General features: G+C 44.4%; 1 protein-coding gene across 2 annotated transcripts in view; it reads right to left on the bottom strand.

The window, feature by feature from the left end:
- Positions 1 to 278: 278 nt before the first annotated feature.
- PKP3 (plakophilin 3) overlaps positions 279 to 27,220 on the bottom strand; it is a 139,346-nt gene continuing 112,404 nt past the window's right edge. For both annotated transcript variants that reach the window (XM_063944741.1, XM_063944740.1), the window contains 12 exons: positions 26,223 to 26,311; positions 24,699 to 25,369; positions 21,686 to 21,809; positions 21,373 to 21,577; positions 12,957 to 13,131; positions 12,697 to 12,814; positions 12,075 to 12,236; positions 8,551 to 8,736; positions 6,265 to 6,418; positions 5,587 to 5,779; positions 1,821 to 1,908; positions 279 to 1,703 (listed from right to left, as the gene is read on the bottom strand). In XM_063944741.1, the coding sequence (XP_063800811.1) occupies positions 1,668 to 1,703; positions 1,821 to 1,908; positions 5,587 to 5,779; positions 6,265 to 6,418; positions 8,551 to 8,736; positions 12,075 to 12,236; positions 12,697 to 12,814; positions 12,957 to 13,131; positions 21,373 to 21,577; positions 21,686 to 21,809; positions 24,699 to 25,369; positions 26,223 to 26,311 (2,201 nt within the window). In that variant the 3' untranslated portion in view covers positions 279 to 1,667. The remainder of the gene's footprint in view (positions 1,704 to 1,820; positions 1,909 to 5,586; positions 5,780 to 6,264; positions 6,419 to 8,550; positions 8,737 to 12,074; positions 12,237 to 12,696; positions 12,815 to 12,956; positions 13,132 to 21,372; positions 21,578 to 21,685; positions 21,810 to 24,698; positions 25,370 to 26,222; positions 26,312 to 27,220) is intronic.

The raw sequence follows: 27,220 nt of genomic DNA on the forward strand, positions 1-27,220 counted from the left end.
CCTTGCATTGCAACATGGTTTGTTACAGGTGCAGAGTTACTTTTTTCCCCCCTGTGCTCTCAACTCAGAATCATCACCTTGATATCTACAAGAACAAACGTGTGAGGCAGTCTTCACCTCAAGGAATCTCCACACAGGGCAGGCCCCAGCAAGGCCACGGAATGAATCCGTGAGAATATCTCACCTCCACCCAAGAATGTGGGGGCTGTGCAGTTCCCATGCTTAACCCATTCATGGAAAGAACGTTTGCCGGGACATTATGAACACGTGACATCAGCTTCAGAATTCAAAATGTTTATTTTTTTTTCTCTGAAAACACTGCACTATACAAGGGTGACATAGGAAGAAACAAGGCACATTTGAGCATGTTGATACACAAACAGGAATGCTCCCCTGAGATTAAAAACAAAACAAAACAAAAAAAAAGTATTTAAAAAACAAAACAAAAAAAACTTGTGTGTTCTTATTTGTAAAAATACAACAGGGTAGCGCAGAGCCATCTTAACAGCATTGTAGCCCCTGGGCAAAGTAATATACTGGGGCCCCTACACACCCATTCATGGTAAAAAAATTAAGAAAAAAAAAAATCATAACTTACTCCTCCTGTGGTCCTGTGCCATCACTCCACATGTTTACATACAGTGAATGGCTGCCAGCACTCTGATTGGTGGATAGTTCCAGCCATCTACCAATCAGCATGGTGACCGCCATTCACTGTCTGACTGCAGACTGGGAGCCAGGCAGAGAATGCTGCACTCTGATTGGTGGATAGCTACAGCCATCCACCATTCAACATGCTGATAGCTACTGACTGTCTAGCTGCAGACTGGGAGGCAGGTAGAGAATTCTGTGGTAGAAAGCGGCCAGGCAGCTTCCAAGAAGCTCAGGAGGCACCAGCCAGGGAGGCAGATTCCCACGGAACAACCTGCCCCTGCCTGAAGGCCCTTCGAATTGTGGGGCCCTTAGGCAGCTGCCCATTAAGCCCATGCGTTAAGATGGCCCTGGAATAATGGGATTGTGAGGAGGAAATAAGTCACAGCTGTACACAAAAGGGACATGCGTATACATTCATACTAGGGATTTATTCATATTAAATCATGTAAACCAGTTTAGTATATTACTGTATAAGGTTTTCTTTAATACACAGCATTCCATGAATTCTACCAATAGGTTGGCTAATTGATGAAAGAATAGATTACCGGATAGTTATACAGGGAAAACTCCAGGGTCTAGCAACCATAGGACTCACCAAGTGTTGCTGACCGTGGCTGGCACAGTATTTTGGGCACTGTAGTCTAACAATATCTAGAGAAGCACAGCTTATACTTAAACAGTGTGTATGTGTTTGCACGTATTAAATATATAAACCCAAACGGACATTTATTCAAACCCATACATTAAATTTCATTTATTTTTCCTAGTTTTTTTTGTTTTGTTAAAAAAAAACACAAGCACACATGCAAGTATCCAATTACTTATTAATCTATCTAGCTACATACATACACTTTCCCCTTCAAACACTGCTTTGCTGTGTTCAGAGTGATAGCATTTATTGCACAGGGGAGTGTGGTAAGGGCTGGGGAAAGTACTCGGTTATTCTCAGTGCTCTTTTAGTGATCTTCTGATAAGAGGAGAAGCAGACACTAGTGCAGTTGGGAGAGACCACATCATGGGCTGAGGAAATCTTCCTTCCGATATCCCTTCTGTGAAAGAAGATGGACAGGGTGTTGGAAGAATGCAGTTATGTTTGGCACCTGGCAAGCTTGGTGCTTTGGGGTAAAAGCAAGATGACTTGAGGGTTCTTCCATGCGTTTACTTACCGCTTTGAAGTCACGGTGCAGCTTGCTGTACTGCCACATGTTTGTAAGAAGGCTTGCAGCAGCTCGGGAAGACTTCTCACTGTCTGCACTGGAGAGAAGAGACAGTAGAAGCGAATTGGTCATTACAACAGTCAGGGCCTTGTGACCCTAATCATGTACAAATCATCATCAATCCTTATATCTTACCCCTTAAGTCAGCAGCACTGTTGCCCCCTATTGCCTAAGACTGCACCTACAGTACCTAGATCCTGGTCTTTGCCACATACACTTGTGTTTGTAAGTACTACGTATAATCAGTTTTCTGTTTCTGTAGATCAGTGGTTCTCAAACACGACTCTTCGGACCCCACACAGTTCATGTTTTCCAGGTCACCTGTTGATCTTTGAAATGTACAGTATGACCAACTGTCACACCTGTGCCCAGCTAGGTGACATGGAAAAGGTGAACTGTATGGGGTCCCGAGCACCAAGTTTGAGAACCACTGCTGCAGATCTTTAATCACCCACTTAAATGCTAAAAAAAAAAAATCTTTGGTGCATCAATATCCTAATTATTTCTAATATGTGGTGTTTATTTTCCAATATAAAGGACCAAAATAAACTGAAATAATGACTGGAATTATTTTCTTATGGGATAACCGTATTCTGCTCCAATTCTGAAGCATCTGTCCAGTTGAGTAGAAGTAGCTGCTCACTGGAGCTTACATGAAAAGTGCAGAGTTTGGCCTGCAAGAAAGTGTGAAGCTTTATTGTGAAAGTATAATACTGGCAGTCATTTTGGAAGGGCATGTTCCAATATAAACTGGCAGCCACTGAGTGGAAGGGCATGCACAAATATGCCGCCCAGTTAATGGCTGACAGTGCATGTTAGAAAATATGGTTCCACAGTAGCAATAACTACAATAGAGTTTAATTGAACAAAATAGTCAATGAGACCTCTTGCTCAATGCTTTACTGTAAGCTAAAGTCTTCTTTCTTCTTTGTAGTAGTGTAATAGGTTTGTTTTCAGTCTTTATAATCAAAAGGAAAATCTGTTAATCTTTGATATCCATTGAGAAAAAAATTACATTAAATCCGACAACTGCTCTCTATGGGGGTAATTCCAAGTTGATCGCAGCAGGTATTTTGTTAGCAGTTGGGCAAAACCATGTGCACTGCAGGGGAGGCAGATTTAACATGTGCAGAGAGAGTTCGATTTGGGTGTGGTGTGTTCAATCTGCAATCTAATTTACAGTGTAAAAATAAAGCAGCCAGTATTTACCCTGCACAGAAACAGTATAACCCACCCAAATCTAACTCTCTCTGCAAATGTTATATCTGCGCCCCCCCCCTGCAGTGCACATGGTTTTGCTCCACTGCTAAAAAAAATTCCTGCTGCGATCAATTTGGAATTACCCCCCCATGAACGGCAACTCCTGACATGAGTAGACAGGGGCATCCCTTAATTTTGGTCATTGGCTGAGTGGCTTCTGAAGACTCTATTACTCCAGGTCCCACCCATTTAGCAGATGGCACTTCTAGTGATCAGTTGTGCAAAGTTTATGAAGTTTTTCCCCCCTACTTTATTACAAAACACAAGAATTTCCCACTGGATTACGATGCATCAAGATAAAGATTTTATTATACTCAACTGTGTTTTTATTCAATAATGATTTACTTTACATATGCATATTATTCTCTTTATCCTGTATTCATTAATAGGTAGATATGCTATGGATCTCTGACTCTCTTCCCCCCCCCCCCCCCCCCCATCCAGTGCTCCAAACACTCCCTCAAAATTAATTAATTTATCCTAGTCTCCTAATCTCTGTTTGACCTGGTTTTCCCTCCTGCATGCTCAATCCTTGTATCTCCCCAACACATCCATCTCCTTTATATATCCTTAAAAATATAAGCTCTCATGTGCAGGGCACTCCGTCCTGTTGTTTTGAAGGAGGGAGTAGGAAGAAGGAGGAGGAAGATGAAGGAGGGATATGAGGAAGAAGGAGGAAGAAACGAAGGAGGAAGAGGAGGGTAGTTGCCACCACAGGGGTACCAATCCCATAATGTGACGAGCAGATTTAGGCAATAACAGTTCATTGCTTACAAGCGAAAGTAACTTGCGCAATAAGCTCTATAGTACTATTTGTGCCCAATCTATACTTTCAATTTGGAAAATATATGCGCAAATCAGTCCTTTTTATGTTACTGTGCAGTGAAGTCCTGAATAGCTTTAAACTGAAATTTGTGTTTTCCTTTATAAAAGCATTAGCATGCAAGTATCTTGAGAACGGAATGGGTCCGTGGTCTACATAAGTTAGTTATAGTGCACACTATGTAGAATCATATAAATTAACTTGTTAACACAAGACCAAAATCTACTATTGGATTTATTTGCACTATGTACTTCAGAGAGCTAGACCCAGATATGCACTTTCCCCCAAAAAACTATGGGGGTAATTCTGAGTTGATCGCAGCAGCAAGTTTGTTAGCAATTGGGCAAAACCATGTGCACTGCAGGGGAGGCAGATATAACATGTGCAGAGAGAGATAGATTTGGGTGTGGGGAGTTCAATCGGCAATCTAAATTGCAGTGTAAAAATAAAGCAGCCAGTATTTACCCTGCACAGAAACAAAATAACCCACCCAAATCTAACTCTCTCTGCAAATGTTATATCTGCCCCCCCCCCCCCCGCCCTGCAGTGCACGTGGTTTTGCCCAACTGCTAAAAAATTTCCTGCTGCGATCAACTTGGAATTACCCCCAATATACATGGTAAGAAATCAGCCTTTTTTGATCCTATGGTTACATTACTGTAAAATGTAAGCAATATGTTTGGTTATATAGTGCCACCACTATACACAGCTCCGTACAGAGAATATCTGGTATTGTATTAACATCACTACCTGCTCTACTGCAGCTCATGTTTTGGGGATGTAGGAGAAAACCCATGCAAATAAGTGAAGGACGTACAAACTCCACACAGATAAGACCTGGCCAGGAATTAAAGTCATGACAGCTGTGGTATGAGACAGCAATGCTAACCACTGTGTCACCATAACAACTCAATACATTACACAAAAATGTACAATTAATAACAACATTTAAGAAAAACAAAAACAAAACGGCTATTTGAGCAGAGGCCCTCATTCCGAGTTGATCGCTCGCTAGCTACTTTCTGCAGCCGTGCAAACGCATTGTCACCACCCACGGAAGAGTGCATTTTCGCTTTGCAAGTGTGCGATCGCACGTGCAGCGGAGCGGTACAAAAACCATTTTGTGCAAAACAAGACCAGCCCTGAAGTTACTTATCCTGTGCGATGAGCCTAGCGACGGAGGTCCTGGAATTGACGTCAGACACCCGCCCTGCAAACGCCTGGACACGCCTGCGGTTTCCCTACCACTTCCAGAAAACGGTCAGTTGACACCCATAAACGCCCTCTTCCTGTCAATCTCCTTGCAAACGGCTGTGCAAATGGATTAGTCGCTAGAAGCATTGCACAGCAACGATGCTGTTTGTACCCGTACGACGCGTGTGCTCATTGCAGTGCATACACATGCGCAGTTTTGCCATTTTTTACCTGATCACTGCGCTGCAAAAATCGGCAGCGAGCGATCAACTCGGAATGACCCCCAGAGTTCGCTCCTGCTCACTGCTGTTCCAACCCTGAGTCTATAGTATGTGGTCTATATGCAGATCCTGGCATACATTTAGTTTACAACAGTCCATTTATTGTATTTGCTATAAGCTACATATAAGGTCCCTCCTCACTGTTGCCTCCACTTACGTGTCTCTCTTCCTCTTGATGTACATCAGTTTGCCAAGTCCATTGAAGTACACAATATCTCGGGCAGCAAGGGGTCCAGCTACAGTCAGATTATTAAGCACAGCAATGATATTCACTATAACCTCAGCAGGAGGGCTCTTGTCACCTCCCTCGCCGGGGAGTTTCTCTAGAAGATGGCTCACTAGCTTGGTGGCTGCGATATCAAGAGAAGACATACAATATAATTAAAAAAACAACGTACAGGCTTAAAAGCAGATGAAAAAGGAATGGCAGAGGAACAGTTTTTTTTATATGGGGCTCATCTATCAATAACCGTATACTCTATGCAATCTGGTACCATACTAGCGCCCAGAATCACATTGTATTGTAGTCCGCTGACCACATCTGCGCAGTGGCCCCTGCAGGGTAGGGATCCCTCTCCTGGTGCTCTCTGCAAATTGTATCTCATAAGCTACAATAGCTAACGCCATCCTCAGTTGGAGTTAGTTGTGGGAATCAAGCCGAGGAATCCTTTGCAATCTAATCGTAGAAACCTATGGGGGCTGCAGCTGCTGTCTGATATCTGTCGCGGTCCCTCCGAAAATGGATGTTTTAAGTTGAATAAGCCACAAATATTTATTGATAAACAGGCCCATAGACAGTGATAAAGTAAATGATGAGAGATAACCGGGTACTCACACATCTCCTCCTTATTTTTGGCATGTCTAGACAGGTTGCGGATCAGGCCTGTGAGAGACCGGAGTTGGCTGTGATCTGCAGTTCTTAAGCGATCCAGAACTGGGTTTAGAATACGCTCCTGTTCCAATGCCACCTGGCTCAGGACAGCTGCCCACTGTAAACATAAAATGCAAATATATATAATAGTTACAGCCTCCAGAGGGTGGAATATTTTTTTTTTCTACAGAACTACTTGGTGCATACGTGTTATAATTACTGGATGGCACGTTTTATAAGATCTACAGATGATGCTAATTATTTCTGAGGAGACCTGTAAAACATGCCGTTATGGGTCCCTGAGGACTGGAGTTGGGAAAACCTTATATATGGCATCCACCGCCGCTTCCCATATACTATATCCTCTACATGTGGTATCCACTGCCTCTTCATATATCCTGTACATATATTTCCCACCCCTTGTCTATCTTATGCCTTTTACATGTGGTATCCGCCTCCTCTTATCCATATCTTATACCTTCTACATGTGATATCCGCCACCTCTTCCCATATCTTATACCTTCTACATGTGGTATCCGCCACCTCTTCCCATATCTTATACCTTCTACATGTGATATCAGCCTCCTCTTACCCATTTCTTATACCGTCTACATGTGATATCTGCTTCCTCTTCCCATATCTTATACCTTCTACATGTGATATCCGCCTCCTCTTATCCATGTCTTATACCTTCTACATGTGATATCCGCCTCCTCTTACCCATTTCTTATACCGTCTACATGTGATATCTGCTTCCTCTTCCCATATCTTATACCTTCTACATGTGATATCCGCCTCCTCTTATCCATGTCTTATACCGTCTACATGTGATATCTGCTTCCTCTTCCCATATCTTATACCTTCTACATGTGATATCCGCCTCCTCTTATCCATGTCTTATACCTTCTACATGTGATATCCGCCTCCTCTTACCCATTTCTTATACCGTCTACATGTGATATCTGCTTCCTCTTCCCATACATGTAGAAGGTATAAGATATGGGAAGAGGAAGCAGATATCACATGTAGACGGTATAAGAAATGGGTAAGAGGAGGCGGATATCACATGTAGAAGGTATAAGACATGGATAAGAGGAGGCGGATATCACATGTAGAAGGTATAAGATATGGGAAGAGGAAGCAGATATCACATGTAGACGGTATAAGACATGGATAAGAGGAGGCGGATATCACATGTAGAAGGTATAAGATGATATCCGCCTCCTCTTATCCATGTCTTATACCTTCTACATGTGATATCCGCCTCCTCTTACCCATTTCTTATACCTTCTACATGTGATATCTGCCTCCTCTTATCCATGTCTTATACCTTCTACATGTGGTATCCTCCTCTTCTTCCCATATCCTATACCCATTATATGTTATACAAAATTGTTCATAAGGAATAAAATAAAAAATAAAAAAGTATTTTTCTTCCTCTTTGTTACAAAAAAAAGATACTGTACAGTAACAGAGGCCTTGTAATGGCCATAAGTTTGTTGGGAAAGTCAGTCTGGTTTAACATGTAAAGGTTCTTGGTATGCAATACTATGCATCTTTTTAGTACTGCCATCATACTGCTGGCCATACACTGCATACAACATACCAAATGAATGGTAATTTGAAACAATTGTTCAGTATATAGTAAAAACAGTGGTCTAAATCCAATGTGTTTCATTTAATCAACTCATCCAGCTGATTATCATTTCAGTGTAGGGGAAAAGTTGAAAACCTCCCACTGAACCATTGTCTACACAGAAGTAGGTGGAGGCAGTAGCAACATTGCAGTGTAGGCCCAGCTTGAGCCACAAGTTGGTACTTGGCCATGGAAAAGGATAGGGTAGATGTACTAAGCAGTGAAAAGAATGAAGAAGTGAGCCAGTGACCCATGGCAACCAATCAGCTGCTGTGTATAATTTTATAGCATGCAAATTATAAATGTTTCTTAAATGCTGATTGGTTGCCATTGGCAACTTCATCACTGGTTCACTTCTCCACTCTTCTTTTCACTGCTTAGTACATCTCCCCCAAAGTACCAGATAATCAGCTCCTAACTGCCATGTTACAGGCTGTGTTTGACATTTAGGAGCCGATTGGTTGGTACATTATCTCTCCATTTTATCACTCTCCAAGGCTTAGTAAATAGACCCATTGGTACTGTACATATGCCCCAAGGTCACCTAGCTAGGTGATAATTAGCTCTACATATATGGATTTGCAGCCACTGGAGAGGTCACGAGCCCTACTTACTCTGCGGTCTCCGGCAGTGATATTTTGTAGGGCTCCTGCTGCTGCCTCTGTGGTGTGTCTGTTTAGTTCACAATGCTGCAGCAGCCGGTTATACAGGTTGACAATCTGCGGGTTCCACAGAAGTTCCATTCCCTTTGGATCTCTTGAGATTTCAGCAAAGGTAGCAAGGTCGGTGCCCTGTTGTTTCTGTTGGGAATAAGAGGGGACAAACTTAGACGTGCAGACTAGAGGTGGATTATAATAAATCAAAAGGAGATCTAAAAGGTTAAATATAGTTTAGAATTAGGATCTTTGGAAGCCACAAAACAGTTACTTTTCAGAGAAGCAACATCTTCTCCCAGTCTGGGGTATGGAAGAGACTATGGGGTATATGCAATTTCGGGCGAATTGCGGCACTTTTTCGCCAGTTTTTAAATTCGACACAATTCGACCGTCGAATTCCGGCAGGTGGGTGCCGGAATTCGACATATTCAATAAAAAACGAATTCGACAGTCCCGCTGTCGAAAAACGGCCGATTTGACGGATTTTGATTAGATTTTAAAAAATGTTTAAAAAAACGGTAAAAAACACGAAAAAAAAATTGCGTGGGGTCCCCCCTCCTAAGCATAACCAGCCTCGGGCTCTTTGAGCCGGTCCTGGTTGCCAAAATACGGGGGGAAAAATGACAGGGGATCCCCCGTATTTTAACAACCTGCACCGGGCTCTGCGCCTGGTCCTGGTGCAAAAAATACGGGGGACAAAGAGTAGGGGTCCCCCGTATTTTTTGTACCAGCACCGGGCTCCACTAGCTGGACAGATAATGCCACAGCCGGGGGTCACTTTTATACAGCGCCCTGCGGCCGTGGCATTAAATACCCAACTAGTCACCCCTGGCCGGGGTACCCTGGAGGAGTCACCCAAGGGCCAGGGGTGAAGCCCGATGCTGTCCCCCCCCATCCATGGGCTGCGGATGGGGGGCTGATAGCCTTGTTGAAAATGTAAGAATATTGTTTTTTTGCAGAAGAACTACAAGTCCCAGCAAGCCTCCCCCGCAAGCCGGTACTTGGAGAACCACAAGTACCAGCATGTGGGGGGGAAACGGGCCCGCTGGTACCTGTAGTTCTACTGCAAAAAAAATACCCAAATAAAAACAGGACACAGACACTGTGAAAGTATAACTTTATTACATACATGCCGACTCTGGCCACGTCTCCAATGTCGACGTCCGGGGTACCTGAAAATAAAATTATACTCACCTGATCCAGTGTCCAGTTCTTTTATTGTAATCCATGTACTTGGCAAAACAAAAAAACGCATTTACCCGAACCAGACGGACTGAAAGGGGTCCCATGTTTACACATGGGACCCCTTTCCCCTAATGCAGAGACCCCCCGTGACTCCTGTCACAGAAGGTCCCTTCAGCCAATCAGGAAGCGCCACTTCGTGGCACTCTCCTGATTGGCTTTGCGCGTCTGAGCTGGCAGACAGCGCATCGCACAGCTCCCTCCATTAGTTTCAATGGTGGGAACTTTGCGGTCAGCGGTGGGGTTACCCACGGTCAGCCGCTTCCTGATTGGCTGAAGGGACCTTCTGTGACAGGAGTCACGGGTGGTCTCTGCATTCGGGGAAAGGGGTCCCATGTGTAAACATGGGACCCCTTTCAGTCCGTCTGGTTCGGGTAAATGCGTTTTTTTGTTTTGCCAAGTACGTGGATTACAATAAAAGAACTGGACACTGGATCAGGTGAGTATAATTTTATTTTCAGGTACCCCGGACGTCGACATTGGAGACGTGGCCAGAGTCGGCATGTCAACATAAGTATGTGTCGGCATGTATGTAATAAAGTTATACTTTCACAGTGTCTGTGTCCTGTTTTTATTTGGGTATTTTTTTTGCAATAGAACTACAGGTACCAGTGGGCCCGTTTTTCCACCGCATGCTGGTACTTGTGGTTCTCCAAGTACCGGCTTGTGGGGGAGGCTTGCTGGGACTTGTAGTAGTTCTGCAAAAAACAATATTCTTTCATTTTTACACATGGCTATCAGCCCCCCATCCGCAGCCCTTGGATGGGGGGGGGGGGGGGGACAGCCTCGGGCTTCACCCCTGGCCCTTGGGTGGCTGGGGGGGGGACCCCTTGATTGAAGGGGTCCCCACTCCTCCAGGGTACCCCGGCCAGGGGTGACTAGTTGGGTATTTATTGCCACGGCCGCAGGGCGCTGTATAAAAGTGACCCCCGGCTGTGGCATTATCTGTCCAGCTAGTGAAGCCCGGTGCAGGTACAAAAAATATGGAGGACCCCTACTCTTTTTGTCCCCCGTATTTTTTGCACCAGGACCAGGCGCAGAGCCCGGTGCTGGTTGTTAAAATACGGGGGATCCCGTCATTTCCCCCCCCCCCCCCGTATTTTGGCAACCAGGACCGGCTCGAAGAGCCCGAGGCTGGTTATGCTTAGGAGGGGGGACCCCACGCATTTTTTTTTCTGATTTTTACCCCATTTCATTAAAAAAAAAAATAATAATAATAATAATAATAATAATATTTTTAAAAATATATAAATAATACTTGTGCCTTCTAAATAGACAAACCAAGTACCTAATCCCTTCTAATATAAATAGATATGCTATTACCAATAAAAAAAAAAAACACTAAAAAAAAAACATGTTTTTAAATTTTTTTATTAGATTCCGCCAGCAAAGTGTGGCGGATTGAAAATGACGAATTTACGGTCTAAAAGCACTGTTGTCGAATTTACAATCTTCAATTGAATATACTTTTGTCGAAATGCTGCATTTGTACCATTGCAAAAATGTCGAATTTGACAAATGTCTAATTTAAAAAAGTCGAATTTGGAATGGCCGTTTTTTTGACGAAAAGTACAGAATTGCATTGTTGATTTATTTTTTATTTTTTGGCCGAAAATGTCCAGTTTTTCTACATTTTCGGGAATTCGACCGCAATTGCATATACCCCTATGAGGACTTCATATCGCTCTGGCCGTTAATAACACTATCTTACTGGGGTATTGCAGTGGTAGAGGGCCATGCTTAGGATGTGTCAGCCACCAAAGAAGTTTGGCTAACCGTTACAGTGCATGTTCTGGGCTCCTTGATAAATATATAGTAATACTAGTGCATGCATGATAATGTACCAGATCAGCAACTGTAGACAATACATCATAGTCCTGTGCATTATAATGTAACATATGTATAATGTATAACTGAAGTGCAGTCTGGAACTTGATCCCTAGAGGATGTGGCCCACTGGAGGTTCCCCCTGTACCCCCCCCCCCCCCCCCCCCCCCCCCCGGGCCCGTGGGGTAGTCCGACTCTGGTATTGTACATTCAGTTATCCTTCTATTAAAATATTGAATAGGTAGGCAAAAATAGAGAAGTCCCTTTGGATAGGAAGGACAAAATGGCTCAGCATGTTGTAGATAAGGTCATACACAGGGTTGCATTTGTGACCAAAATCATTCTTCCATCCTTGAAGCAATCTGCTCATGGTTGTCTATCCAGATGTCCAAATGGAAAGTTTTGAATTTTACCTCTTTGAGTTTGCGACTCTGAGGGGTGAAACAGCCCACGGTGTCTCCGGCTACATTGCCCCCCCGCTGCGTTCCTTCCAGCCTTTGCAAACAGGATGGTGGCATCTCATCATACAGTCGGTAAGACAGGTTCCTTAGTACACATACTGCATTTTCCACACTCTAATAAGGAAGAATTTGTCAAATTAAAAAGTGAAAATAACGAGACCCTCCAAACATACATCATAGAGCATTATATCAGAAAATACTCATTCAGCCTTAAGCGAGACAGGAGTAAATGTGATAGGGTCTGAGTTGCCGAAGGTCTGTGATTTTGTCAGAGAATGGCCGTATTTTTAAAGCAGCAATCCTGTACAAGGCAAAACCAACCTGACCAGACCTCAGACCCTATTATATTTACCCCAAAGTATGAATCGCTCATTAATGCTATAAGTTGGGCATGCAGGACACGATGTTTGCTTCAAATTGTGGGATCTATCCTCATTCTGAAATGTGATACTCTGAGTTAGAAACTAGGAGTCATGTCATCGCATACAGTAATTACTTGCAATTAGACCCCATGAATGTTTCTAAGTTTTTTTTATACAGCATTTTACCTCACCCGTAGAGGTTGGAATCTCACCTTGTCTTCAGATTTGGAAGCCTGTAAAGCTTGGTTTGTATAGCCAACTAAGGAATCCAGAAGACCAGGACAATCCCGCATCTTTTGACGAGTCTCCTCACTGGCTGAGCTCAGGTTCCTACAATACAGGGACATGGACAAATCATCTTCCAAATAACCTAAAACCTATTAACCAGCCATCTGCAGATCATCCTTCTACAGTTTCTCTTAAAGCATTATTAGGTCAATCTAAATAACCCTCCAGAGCTTTGCTGCCGTACCTGAGGAAGCCTGTGGCGTTGTAGAATATTTCAGCCTCCGATGCATTCTGTTGGATAAGTGCAGATCCTGTGGAGCCAGAGAGTGGACTTAGCACCCGGTCTGTTAAGGGACCAAGGGTATCGCGTGCAAGCTTTGTTTTCAGGTTATCACTTGATGACAAGTTCCACAAAATGCCTGCAGAGCAGAAGAACAACAAATTACAATTGAGGTGCTACAACCTATTGCTACCTGGGATCACCCATTACGATCCACGGATGTTGCTTTACAGAACCGCTCTCCTTGAATACTTGCTAATATATAGGACTGCCTTCCATGAAGCACTGAATCATTAGAATCTCCTGCTCTTGATGCTTTGTGATGTGAACTCTGCAGGGTCTAGATTTGCTTTATGGGCCCGATGCAGAGAAGTACAGTAATGCAATCGCAGCTGCAAATTTGTACGCAGCAGCTGTGCAAGAATGCGCAAATGTGACGGCCACCTGGACAGGTATTGAGATTTCCACTGGCGCCATTGTAAATCTAAGTGTTCACGTACAAAGATGCAGTCGTGGTTGCGGTTCCTTCCAGAATCAGAGCCCCAAGCAGCCCTATGGGCACCTGTACTGAGATGCTGGAGCCACGTTATCTGCATACTGGGTTGCAGACTGCGACCCGCCCTAATTTTGCCGCCATTGCCCTGTTACCTCCCCAAACGCTCTATTACTGATAATCACACTGCAAATGTATCTCTCTGCGACCGTTGTCACAAGACGAAAGCTGCAGATGCGCAGTGCGACTCTGATGTACGTGCGCAATGCGGATAATCATTCACATGTGTAACCATCGGAATAGCATACATCGCTGAATCACTTGAGCACCGGAAATTTTTCGGGTTTTGTGTTTTGGTTTTGGGTTCGGTTCCGCGGCCGTGTTTTGGGTTCGAACGCGTTTTGGCAAAACCTCACCGAATTTTTTTTGTCGGAATCGGGTGTGTTTTGGATTCGGGTGTTTTTTTCAAAAAACCCTAAAAAACAGCTTAAATCATAGAATTTGGGGTTCATTTTGATCCCAAAGTATTATTAACCTCAATAACCATAATTTCCACTCATTTTCAGTCTATTCTGAACACCTCACACCTCACAATATTATTTTTAGTCCTAAAATTTGCACCGAGGTCGCTGGATGGCTAAGCTAAGCGACCCAAGTGGCCGACACAAACACCTGGCCCATCTAGGAGTGGCACTGCAGTGTCACGCAGGATGGCCCTTCCAAAAAACACTCCCCAAACAGCACATGACGCAAAGAAAAAAAGAGGCGCAATGAGGTAGCTGTGTGAGTAAGCTAAGCGACCCTAGTGGCAGACACAAACACCTGGCCCATCTAGGAGTGGCACTGCAGTGTCACGCAGGATGGCCCTTCCAAAAAACACTCCCCAAACAGCACATGACGCAAAGAAAAAAAAGAGGCGCAATGAGGTAGCTGTGTGAGTAAGCTAAGCGACCCTAGTGGCTGACACAAACACCTGGCCCATCTAGGAGTGGCACTGCAGTGTCACGCAGGATGGCCCTTCCAAAAAACACCCCCCAAACAGCACATGACGCAAAGAAAAATGAAAGAAAAAAGAAGAGGTGCAAGATGGAATTGTCCTTGGGCCCTCCCACCCACCCTTATGTTGTATAAACAGGACATGCACACTTTAACCAACCCATCATTTCAGTGACAGGGTCTGCCACACGACTGTGACTGAAATGACGGGTTGGTTTGGACCCCCACCAAAAAAGAAGCAATTAATCTTTCCTTGCACAAACTGGCTCTACAGAGGCAAGATGTCCACCTCATCATCATCCTCCGATATATCACCGTGTACATCCCCCTCCTCACAGATTATCAATTCGTCCCCACTGGAATCCACCATCTCAGCTCCCTGTGTACTTTGTGGAGGCAATTGCTGCTGGTCAATGTCTCCACGGAGGAATTGATTATAATTCATTTTAATGAACATCATCATCTCCACATTTTCTGGATGTAACCTCGTACGCCGATTGCTGACAAGGTGAGCGGCGGCACTAAACACTCTTTCGGAGTACACACTTGTGGGAGGGCAACTTAGGTAGAATAAAGCCAAATTGTGCAAGGGCCTCCAAATTGCCTCTTTTTCCTGCCAGTATAAGTACGGACTGTCTGACGTGCCTACTTGGATGCGGTCACTCATATAATCCTCCACCATTCTTTCAATGGGGAGAGAATCATATGCAGTGACAGTAGACGACATGTCCGTAATCGTTGTCAGGTCCTTCAGTCCGGACCAGATGTCAGCATCAGCAGTCGCTCCAGACTGCCCTGCATCACCGCCAGCGGGTGGGCTCGGAATTCTGAGCCTTTTCCTCGCACCCACAGTTGCGGGAGAATGTGAAGGAGTAGATGTTGACAGGTCGCGTTCCGCTTGACTTGACAATTTTCTCACCAGCAGTTCTTTGAACCCCTGCAGACTTGTGTCTGCCGGAAAGAGAGATCCAAGGTAGGTTTTAAATCTAGGATCGAGCACGGTGGCCAAAATGTAGTGCTCTGATTTCAACAGATTGACCACCCGTGAATCCTTGTTAAGCGAATTAAGGGCTCCATCCACAAGTCCCACATGCCTAGCGGAATCGCTCTGTGTTAGCTCCTCCTTCAATGTCTCCAGCTTCTTCTGCAAAAGCCTGATGAGGGGAATGACCTGACTCAGGCTGGCAGTGTCTGAACTGACTTCACGTGTGGCAAGTTCAAAAGGTTGCAGAACCTTGCACAACGTTGAAATCATTCTCCACTGCGCTTGAGACAGGTGCATTCCACCTCCTATATCGTGCTCAGTTGTATAGGCTTGAATGGCCTTTTGCTGCTCCTCCAACCTCTGAAGCATATAGAGGGTTGAATTCCACCTCGTTACCACTTCTTGCTTCAGATGATGGCAGGGCAGGTTCAGGCGTTTTTGGTGGTGCTCCAGTCTTCTGTACGTGGTGCCTGTACGCCGAAAGTGTCCCGCAATTCTTCTGGCCACCGACAGCATCTCTTGCACGCCCCTCTCGTTTTTTAAATAATTCTGCACCACCAAATTCAAGGTATGTGCAAAACATGGGACGTGCTGGAATTTGCCCATATTTAATGCACACACAATATTGCTGGCGTTGTCCGATGCCACAAATCCACAGGAGAGTCCAATTGGGGTAAGCCATTCTGCGATGATCTTCCTCAGTTGCCGTAAGAGGTTTTTAGCTGTGTGCGTATTCTGGAAAGCGGTGATACAAAGCGTAGCCTGCCTAGGAAAGAGTTGGCGTTTGCGAGATGCTGCTACTGGTGCCGCCGCTGCTGTTCTTGCGGCGGGAGTCCATACATCTACCCAGTGGGCTGTCACAGTCATATAGTCCTGAGCCTGCCCTGCTCCACTTGTCCACATGTCCGTGGTTAAGTGGACATTGGGTACAACTGCATTTTTTAGGACACTGGTGAGTCTTTTTCTGAGGTCTGTGTACATTTTCGGTATCGCCTGCCTAGAGAAATGGAACCTAGATGGTATTTGGTACCGGGGACACAGTACCTCCAACAAGTCTCTAGTTGCCTCTGCAGTAATGATGGATACCGGAACCACGTTTCTCACCGCCCAGGATGCCAAGGCCTCAGTTATCCGCTTTGCAGCAGGATGACTGCTGTGATATTTCATCTTCCTCGCAAAGGACTGTTGGACAGTCAATTGCTTGGTGGAAGTAGTAAAAGTGGTCTTACGAGTACGACTTCCCCTCTGGGATGACCATCGACTCCCAGCAGCAACAACAGCAGCGCCAGCAGCAGTAGGCGTTACACGCAAGGATGCATCGGAGGAATCCCAGGCAGGAGAGGACTCGTCAGAATTGCCAGTGGCAGTGACATGGCCTGCAGGACTATTGGCATTCCTGGGGAAGGAGGAAATTGACACTGAGGGAGTTGGTGGGGTGGTTTGCGTGAGCTTGGTTACAAGAGAAAGGGATTTACTGGTCAGTGGACTGCTTCCGCTGTCGCCCAAAGTTTTTGAACTTGTCACTGACTTATGATGAATGCGCTGCAGGTGACGTATAAGGGAGGATGTTCCGAGGTGGTTAACGTCCTTACCCCTACTTATTACAGCTTGACAAAGGCAACACACGGCTTGACAAATGTTGTCCGCATTTCTGTTGAAATACTTCCACACCGAAGAGCTGATTTTTTTGGTATTTTCACCAGGCATGTCAATGGCCCTATTCCTCCCACGGACAACAGGTGTCTCCCCGGGTGCCTGACTTAAACAAACCACCTCACCATCAGAATCCTCCTGGTCAATTTCCTCCCCAGTGCCAGCAACACCCATATCCTCCTCATCCTGGTGTACTTCAACACTGACATCTTCAATCTGACTATCAGGAACTGGACTGCGGGTGCTCCTTCCAGCACTTGCAGGGGGCGTGCAAATGGTGGAAGGCGCATGCTCTTCACGTCCAGTGTTGGGAAGGTCAGGCATCGCAAACGACACAATTGGACTCTCCTTGTGGATTTTGCCAGCTTGAGTCTTTTCATTTTTCTAGCGAGAGGCTGAGTGCTTCCATCCTCATGTGAAGCTGAACCACTAGCCATGAACATAGGCCAGGGCCTCAGCCGTTCCTTGCCACTCCGTGTGGTAAATGGCATATTGGCAAGTTTATGCTTCTCCTCTGACAATTTTATTTTAGATTTTTGAGTCCTTTTTTTACTGATATTTGGTGTTTTGGATTTTACATGCTGTGTACTATGACATTGGGCATCGGCCTTGGCAGACGACGTTACTGGCATTTCATCGTCTCGGCCATGACTAGTGGCAGCAGCTTCAGCACGAGGTGGAAGTCGATCTTGATCTTTCCCTATTTTTGGAACCTCAACATTTTTGTTCTCCATATTTTAATAGGCACAACTAAAAGGCACCTCAGGTAAACAATGGAGATGGATGGATACTAGTATACTTATGGATGGACGAGCGACTGCCGACACAGAGGTAGCTACAGCCGTGGACTACCGTACTGCGTCTGCTGCTAATATAGACTGGATGATAATGATATAAAAAATATATATATATCACTACTGCAGCCGGACAGGTATATATTATATAATGACGGACCTGCTGGACACTGTCAGCAGCACTGCAGACTCCTAAAGTAAGCTACTAGTAGTATCAAGAAGATAGAAAAAAAAAAAACCCACCACAGGTAGGTGGTATACAATTATGGATGGACGAGCGACTGCCGACACAGAGGTAGCTACAGCCGTGGACTACCGTACTGCGTCTGCTGCTAATATAGACTGGATGATAATGATATAAAATATATATATATATATATCACTACTGCAGCCGGACAGGTATATATTATATAATTAATGACGGACCTGCTGGACACTGTCAGCAGAATGCGTTTATAGAATAAAAACACCACACGACGAGTGTAACTTTTTCAGGCAGACAATCACAATATACTGGTGGTCAGACAGTGGTCACTGGTCAGTCACACTGGCAGTGGCACTCTGGCAGCAAAAGTGTGCACTGTTAAATAATATGTACTCCTGCTACTGCTCCCCAGTCTCCCCCACAATTAAGCTGTGTGAGCACTGAGCACTCAGCACAGTCAGATATACATAGATGATGCAGCACACTGAGGCTGAGCACAGATATGGTATACTGTTACTGTGTATCGTTTTTTTTCAGGCAGAGAACGGATTATATTAAATAATAATATAATAAAAAAACTGCACTGGTGGTCACTGGTCAGTCACTAGTAAACTCTGCACTCTCTGAGTACTCCTAAGCTCCAGTAAATCAAGTGTCTCACTCTCTCTCTTCTAATCTAAATGGAGAGGACGCCAGCCACGTCCTCTCCCTATGAATCTCAATGCAAGTGTGAAAATGGCGGCGACGCGCGGCTCCTTATATAGAATCCGAGTCTCGCGATAGAATACGAGCCTCGCGAGAATCCGACAGCGGGATGATGACGTTCGGGCGCGCTCGGGTTAGCCGAGCAAGGCGGGAAGATCCGAGTCTGCCTCGGATCCGTGTAAAAAGGCTGAAGTTCGGGGGGGTTCGGATTCCGAGGAACCGAACCCGCTCATCACTATGAATCAGTCCCTATGTGTGGTGGGGTACAGCCCTCAGTGCCCCTAAGTGGAGTGACTTATCATTTAGTATTGAGAATGCATTTCTTGTCTTATCCTATGAGACATTTTCACACCCTAGATGGTAATGTTCCATGTTTCTTTCAGGACGACTCCAATACATTAGCACTGTGGCAGCCTAAAATGAGCTTCTTTAGCAATAGGGCCACACACACACACACACACGCACACACACATACGTGTAGGCTGGGCTTGGCGTCAGGATTGAATCTGCCTCCTGATCCAGAATAATCTGTGCACACAGGTCATGGCCAGTTGGCCACGCCTGTCAGCAGGAGTCCTTCTGACTGTAATTCATTATAAAAGCATGCCATGAACTGCTTTGGCAGCACACAGTTACTGGGTATGATGGCTTCTGCCATTTGCAGTGTACAGCTCCAACCACGCTGGCAAATGCCCAGTGCAATCCACCAATCAGAATGGTGGTCGTTCCCTGCCACACACTGACTGGTGAATGGCTGCTAGATGGAGTGGTCTGCAGGAAAACGTCAACAGATAATCTGGGATCTGAATTTTGTGACCAGTGTGTTATAAAGCCACCACTGATCTGAGGTCTGCATTAGCAGTGCCCCCGAACTCGGTTGGCATTACACAGTCACAAGAATACTCTCTCTTGAATATTAGTCCGAGACTGTTGTATGTTTTATGTTTCATTGTGTACATGGTTACAGTCACACCCATTGTGTCACAGTGGCATGCTAGTAAAAAAGCCTGGGACACCGGCTTACGGTCATTAGGTCAACAGTCATTAGGTCGACCACTACTGGTCGACATGCATTAGGTCGACATGGAAAAGGTCAACATGAGTTTTTCCCTTTTTTTTTTTTTTTTACTTTTTCATACTTTATGATCTACGTGGACTACGATTGGGAATAGTAACCTGTGCCAAGTGCAGCGGTCTCTGAGCGAGGCACCTTGCCCGAAGCATGGCGAGCAAAGCGAACCATGCTAGGGGACTCGGTGCACTAATTTGAGTTCCCCGTCACTTTGCGAAAAAAAACTACACAAAAAACCCTCATGTCGACCTAATGATCAAGTCGACCAATAGTGGTCGACCTAAATCTTGTCGTACACTAAAGGGATGGCCAGCAACTTCTACAATATTTTATTTGGAGAGAAAAAAAAAGCCATGTGAAACAGCATCATGTAGCTGTCTGTGGTTTCTTCCAGACCAATAGTTATTTAAAAAAAAATGGTTTGAATTACTTTCTGGTTCTCTACAGTACATAACATTGTGATTTGTGTTTTGCTGATTTCTTGATGAGTAATTATGGGAACAGCAGCATCCATTCTTGTAGAAGCAATATATTAATACATTTTCTGGGTTATTTATTAACATGCGTTAAAAAAAATGTGGAAAAAGTGTGATATATTAATATTAAATATTTTCTTCAAATTGAATATTGTGTAAATTTGCTTTCTCATCGTGGTTAGGCCAATAAACACATGGAGTTCCTGAAGGTGTAGACAGATAAATCTAACATACTAACCTATCAAACTAATGACCAACATTGTAAATCACTTACTTGCAGTATTTAAACTTCTAAAAAGGAGCTTATTCTGAGAAGAAAAAAAACAAACAAAAAACACACACCATGCTGCACTGCAGGTGGGGCAAATGTAAAATGTGCAGAGAGATTTACATTCGATAGGGAAGTATCCAAGTCAAACGTTAATTGCAGTGTAACAATAAAGCTGCCCAACATTTCAGAGCTACATGCAAAAGCAGCCAGTATTTACTCTGCATGCCAAGACAGTATTTGCACCCCTTGCATTGCAATATGGTTTGTTGTTACAGATAGAAAGTTACTTGCTTCACTCCCAGCTCAGAATCAGCCACATTGTGCACAGAATGATCAGTGAAACAGTGGCTGTAGAATTTCTTTCTAATGCCTGTTCCTGTATTAGACATTTCCTCCTCTGTAACCCCCTGCCCCAAAGCCTGAGAGCGCCCCGTCTGTACGCTACCTGTAAACCAGGATTAAAGTCTTACCTGCCGAACATAAACATTACATTCCGGCTAATACAGGGATTATATACCGGTTACTGATTCTTAGCACGGGACCTCTTTCGAGGTTTTGCTCTAAAAGAACTTTGTGCATCCTTCATTATATAGATAGGATTCCCTTTGTATTTAGAGCGCTTCCAGCAATAGTACAGACATGTAGGGACGAAAGTAAGAGAAGAAGAGAAAAAAAAAAAAAAAAAAAAGAAAAAAAAAAAAAAGGAAGAGTGAGAGGACACATAACGCACCGGTTACATTTTTCTTGAGTTCATCATCTTGTTCTTTCAGAGCCTGTAGAAGCTCATACACCCCGTTCTCCTCCACCAAAGCCATTTTGTTCTCTGGACTATCATAGATGAGATTGCGCATTGCGCCGGTGGCATGGCGCTGCACTTCTTGGTTTGGGTTATTAAACAGCTTAACCAGTTTGGGAATAGCCTGGTATGTACGTGCCTAGAAAAAACATAGTGGATCAAAAACAAGTTCCAGTATTAGAGATTGAATCAGCCATGCTGTGGGGGTTTAAGCCCCGGCTCAGTATGCATTAAAACAAAGACTCACTTGTTTTTTGGCTTCAGCATCACTGTAGCATCGATGCTGTATGTAAGCCGCTCCTAGGACCTGTAGGTTGGGATCGCTTGCCATTAAATATTTCACAGCTGTCGGCATGTCCATGTCATCAAACCTAAATGTCAACATGGAATGCCTTCATTAGTATATGGTGACATCACCTGTATCAGGACTACATCATACAAGTGGCCACACAGCTATTGCTCCATAGAGCATGTACCTAGAACTCCTCATGTTCTGGAGATCATTTATGTATATGATAAACATAATGTCATCAATGAGAACATGCTGAATTCTAGGTGCGTCCTGCAATTCATGGAGTATAATCTCTAACAGGGACACTTGCACCACTGACTGGATCACAGGCAATAGTAATAAATATTTGATGTAGTGTAATGACCTTTAAATACTATCTGACTCTTTCTGCTGCATACTGATCTATAGGCATAGTAGCCAACTGGGAATGTATACTATATACTATCCAAATGGTCAACATGTACATGGTTGACACAAAAAGGTTGATCCAAAAATGGTGACACAAATGGTCAGCACATGAAACCCCCATTCACCCACCATGCTTCGGACAGGTTACCATTCTAAACTGTAGTCCACGTGGATGGTAAAGTATGGAAAAAAAAATGGGGGTGGGGGGGGGGGGGGAAGACGGACAAAAAAAGTTGTGTCGACCATATGGTGCCGACATATTGACTGTCGACCTATCATCCAGATACCATAGAATAGTGATATGACCAGACCTCTTACCTGCAGTAAACTATCTATCTTGCTGTTGTATGCCTGTATTGCAGTTCTGCACTGGAATGGAATACATGGATGCTTCATCAAGCAGTCATTTAATCTAGGCTACTTTTCACTGTCCCCCTAACATACACCATGCTTTCATGTTACACGGAAAACTCCAGACTAAATCGTGCGTAGAATTGTTGCTGCTATATGTAATTTTACGTCACATAAGAACAAATATGCTATGGTCATCACACACCAGCTAATTACTATATCTCTAGTCTGGGGCAATAACTTACTTTACGTTATAAGATATTACCTACAGTATAAAAAGGTCACACAGCCCCCGCAGGATACGGCATACTTTTATTTGCCTGTATTTTCACTATGGTAGTGCACATTCTGCAGTGATCTGCTACATTGTTTTGCTTCTCATCTGAAAAGAACTTACTTTTCTCTCGCAGAGGGCTTTTAATTCAATAAATCAAATGTGACTGTTGGAAAAGTTATTGTTTAGTAAAATGTAGAATGTATCCTGTTAATTCCAACTGTAATCTGCTGCATGAACGTCTAATGCGCCCTACACACTGGGCGATAACACTGCAAGATATGAACGATCTCGTTCATTAATGAACGAGATAACGTTGATATCTGTCAGTGTGGAGGCACCAGCAATGAACGATGCACGGCCGCGTTCAATCATCGCTGGTGCCCCGTCGGCTGTGCATGCAGGCCAATATGGACGATCGTCCATATTTGCACATCGCAGTGTCTGTAGGGCCCATTAGGCTGGGTACATACTGGATGATGTGCACCCGATATATATCGTCTGATCGGACAATATATGGTTCACATCGTCCAGTGTATATTCACTATATCGTTAACGATGCGTGCTCCCGCAGGTCATTAACAACTTACAATATCTTTAGATTCCAACTTGAAATTTAAAGATATTGAACAAGACGGCATGCACCTGGATGTGGGTGTATGCAGTCACTGATGAGAAGCAAGCAATATCGTTCAGTGTGTGACATCGGCAAGCGTGTATGCTGCCTAAGAGGACAAGTCAATCACAGTACATTTCATTTTTGCCTCACACCCGTAGAGGTGCAAAGGAAAACTGACAATGTATGGACTACCGTATATGATGGATATGTGCACAGCCAAATATCACGGCGACATTCGGTGGCACATTGCCTGTAACTGCATTAACTCCTATGGATGATCACGGATTCTTCCTTGGCCAGTCACGCTAATAAATGCAAACCGGCAGAGAAGGGAGATTATCTATGCAGACATAAGCCTGTATGACCGAACATGTGACTAAAACCACTTTCAGACCGCCAGCTATGAACACGAGTTATTGGCACATGAATGTGCATAACCTGTGTTTATATGCGGACTGAAAGGTTCCAGGAGGGAAAAAAATTGCGAACAGGGTGCCAGGGACCTGTGCTGTGCGATGTGAAAGGAGGCCAGGTCAATGCGACCAGTTTCACCATTTACGGGTGGGGCTTGGAGACCATGTGATCTCCAAGCGCTGCCCCTGCAGAGTCACCAACCCGGCAATATGCCATGAAAGAAGTATAACATTTAACATTGTAGGCAAGTTCCTCTTTCTTGACCCTGCAGTCAGGTTTGGAGTGGCCCATAGGGGTACAGGGGAAACCACCGGTGGGCCCCACTGCTTTGGGGCCCACCTACTGCTATTGTGCACTTGAATTATACATTATACATATGTTACCTTATACTGGACTATGGTTTATTTTCTACAGTGCATTGCTGTTCTTAATCTGGTACATTATCATGAATGCAGCATCTGAATTACTGTATATATTTATGAAGGGGCCCAGACATTGCACTCTCTAATGCAGGGGTTCTCAAACTCGGTCCTCAGGACCCCACACAGTGCATGTTTTGCAGGTAACCCAGCAGGTGCACAGGTGTATTAATTACTCTCAGACACATTTTAAAAGGTCCACAGGTGGAGCTAATTATTTCACTTGCGATTCTGAGAGGAGACCTGCAAAACATGCACTGTGTGGGGTCCTGAGGACCGAGTTTGAGAACCTGTGCTCTAATGGTTAGTCAAACCAATGAGGGGGCAGACCCCACCCCCTCTGTAGACTGGCCACACCCCTAAACATGGGCCTCTACCACTCCAATCCCCCGGTGGGCCCTACGTGCCCCAGTCCGACACTGCCTGCAGTTCTCAATGTGCTGGAAATTGTCAATTTGCTCATAATTTATGCCTGCCACTTACCCACTAGTAAAGGAATGCTGACTCATTAAACTCTTGTTCCCATCAAACACATCCATGCCCCTCATCTCTTGCAGTTGGTGTGAAGACTCCGCCAGGCTCCGCACAGAGGGGGCCCGAGAGGTCTGTTCCATCATGTTGGTGACATAGGTGGAGCCCACACCACCTGACTGTTGCAGCATCTGCTGATTATTCATTGAATTCAGGGTGCCATAAGACCCGGATGCCACCCGGGCACGGTTGTTGCTTTGGAATCGCTGTAAGGTGCGCATGGCAGGTGCCCTGATTGTCCGAGTCTGTGCCACCTCTGCTCGTTCGACCCATGAGGTACCACCATCCTGGGCAATGTTTCCAGAGTGAGACCTTTGTAGTACTGGCATAGCACTAGCAGAAGAGTTTTGGCGGTTGTAATAAGCGGATTGAGATGATGCCCCACCTTCATACCGCTCATCGCCATCTCCAATATGCATAGAGCGCAGGGACATGGTATCATATTCACGGCGGCCTGGATACACTCGCTCATGGAAGGAGGATGGCCGGGAGGTGGCATATGTACGTTGTTGCTGTGATGCCACACTGATTCGTTGTCCCCCCCCGCCCAGATCCACAGCAGACCTGGACGAGTAGCCTGAACGCATCCCCCCAGATGTGCCATAACCGACTGAGCGAGCAGACTAAAGAAGAACAAAAGAAAGAAAAAAAAAAAAAATCAATAAAAGCTGGATACAACATATACATCAAATAACTCTACACAATATACATTTTTTTTGATCAATTGAAACAAAAGTATAAATTAATAATAGCTGCCTTTATGTCGCTAATTAACAGGCTACTATTGATGATGATGATATATATATATATATATATATATATATATATATATATATATATATATATATATATATATATATATACACACACACATATACATACATACACACGTACGTACGGATGGTGTAATGGTTAGCATTACTGCCTCACAGCACTGAGGTCATGGGTTCAATTCCAACCATGGACCAAACTGTGTGGAGTTTGTATATTCTCCCCGTACTTGCGTGGGTTTCCTCCGGGTACTCCGGTTTCCTCCCACAATCCAAAAATATACTGGTTAATTTAATTAGCTCCCAACGAAAATTAACTTTAATGTAAATGTGTGTGTGTGTACAAGTGGTAGGGAATATAGATTGTAAGCTCCCCTGGGGCAGGGATGGATGTGAATGGCCAAAATATTCTCTATAAAGCGCTGCGGAATATGTGTACGCTATATAAATAACTGGTAATAAATAAATATATATATTTTTTTTCTTATCAATTCCAAGATTAAACACACTTTTCCTGGATAGTACAGCAATACCTGAAAAACTGGACAGCTTAATGTCAAGTGGAAACACTAGTTCCAACATGACTGCCATAAAGAGTGTTTGCAGTGGATTATAAAGAAAACATATTACAGGATACTCATGTGTTGTAGGTAGAGAGATGAATAGCGTCACCCCACCCCATTAGCCTCCCCCGACAGGAACTTACAGATATCCTTTGATCAGAGCCGAGGACTTGGGAGCGGGAGCTGTAGGAAGCTGGCACAGTACTGTACTGGGAACGAGAAGAGTAGCTGTCTGTGGAAGAAAGCACAACTGTTAGTAAACCATTAAAGCCCTCTATGGTTTCTGCAAGAACTGCGCAGCCAGTTAACCTTCTACACGATGCCCCTTTTAAAAAAAAGTCTGCGTTTGGCCAGCATTCCGTGCTGCCAACGAGCTCGGACTTTATTACATCCCGGCCATTATTTTTAAAAAACAAAAAATTGGCAACATTGGAAGAGGCATTTTGTAGTATTCCCAAAATAACCTAATGGATCCCGTACCAGAACATAAAAAGAAATACAAAATGTTACAGTATGTGCACTCTCCGATTAATGACAGAGCTGCCAACGCACAGTAGCCTTGCATACCTTTGTATTTTTCTTATCCTAATCAATTTCACCCAACTGCAACATTTTATTTTGGTTTCCGGACCTGCACTGGGACCAATATTATGCTTGCCATGGAACTGTCCATGGTGACGTAGAGATGGCTGAGGTTATAATCCATCACCATCCCCATCCGTAGAGCGCTCAAACTTGAGATTGAAACCTTTAACACCCATGAGACAGAGTTTGTTCAAGCACAATAATCATCCCACAGCCCCAGTACGGGAAAAGAACTTCATACACTGCCAGTACTCTTTTACAGCACATCGGATTCATTACGGGGGCTTACAGTGAATCTGCAATAGTCACTGCATTGACACTATTTATATAGCCCACAGGTTCTCAAATTCAGTCCTCAGGACCCCACACAGTGCATGTTTTGCAGGTATCCTCACATTATGACAAGTGAAATAATTAGCTCCACCTGCGGACCTTTTAAAATGTGTCAGTGAGTAATTAATACACCTGTACACTTGCTGGGTTACCTGCAAAACATGCACTGTGTGGGGTCCCGAGGACCGAGTTTGAGAACCCCTGATATAGCCTATTGGGGTGG

This window comes from Pseudophryne corroboree, chromosome 11 (genome assembly GCF_028390025.1).
Source record: "Pseudophryne corroboree isolate aPseCor3 chromosome 11, aPseCor3.hap2, whole genome shotgun sequence".
NCBI lineage: Eukaryota > Metazoa > Chordata > Amphibia > Anura > Myobatrachidae > Pseudophryne > Pseudophryne corroboree.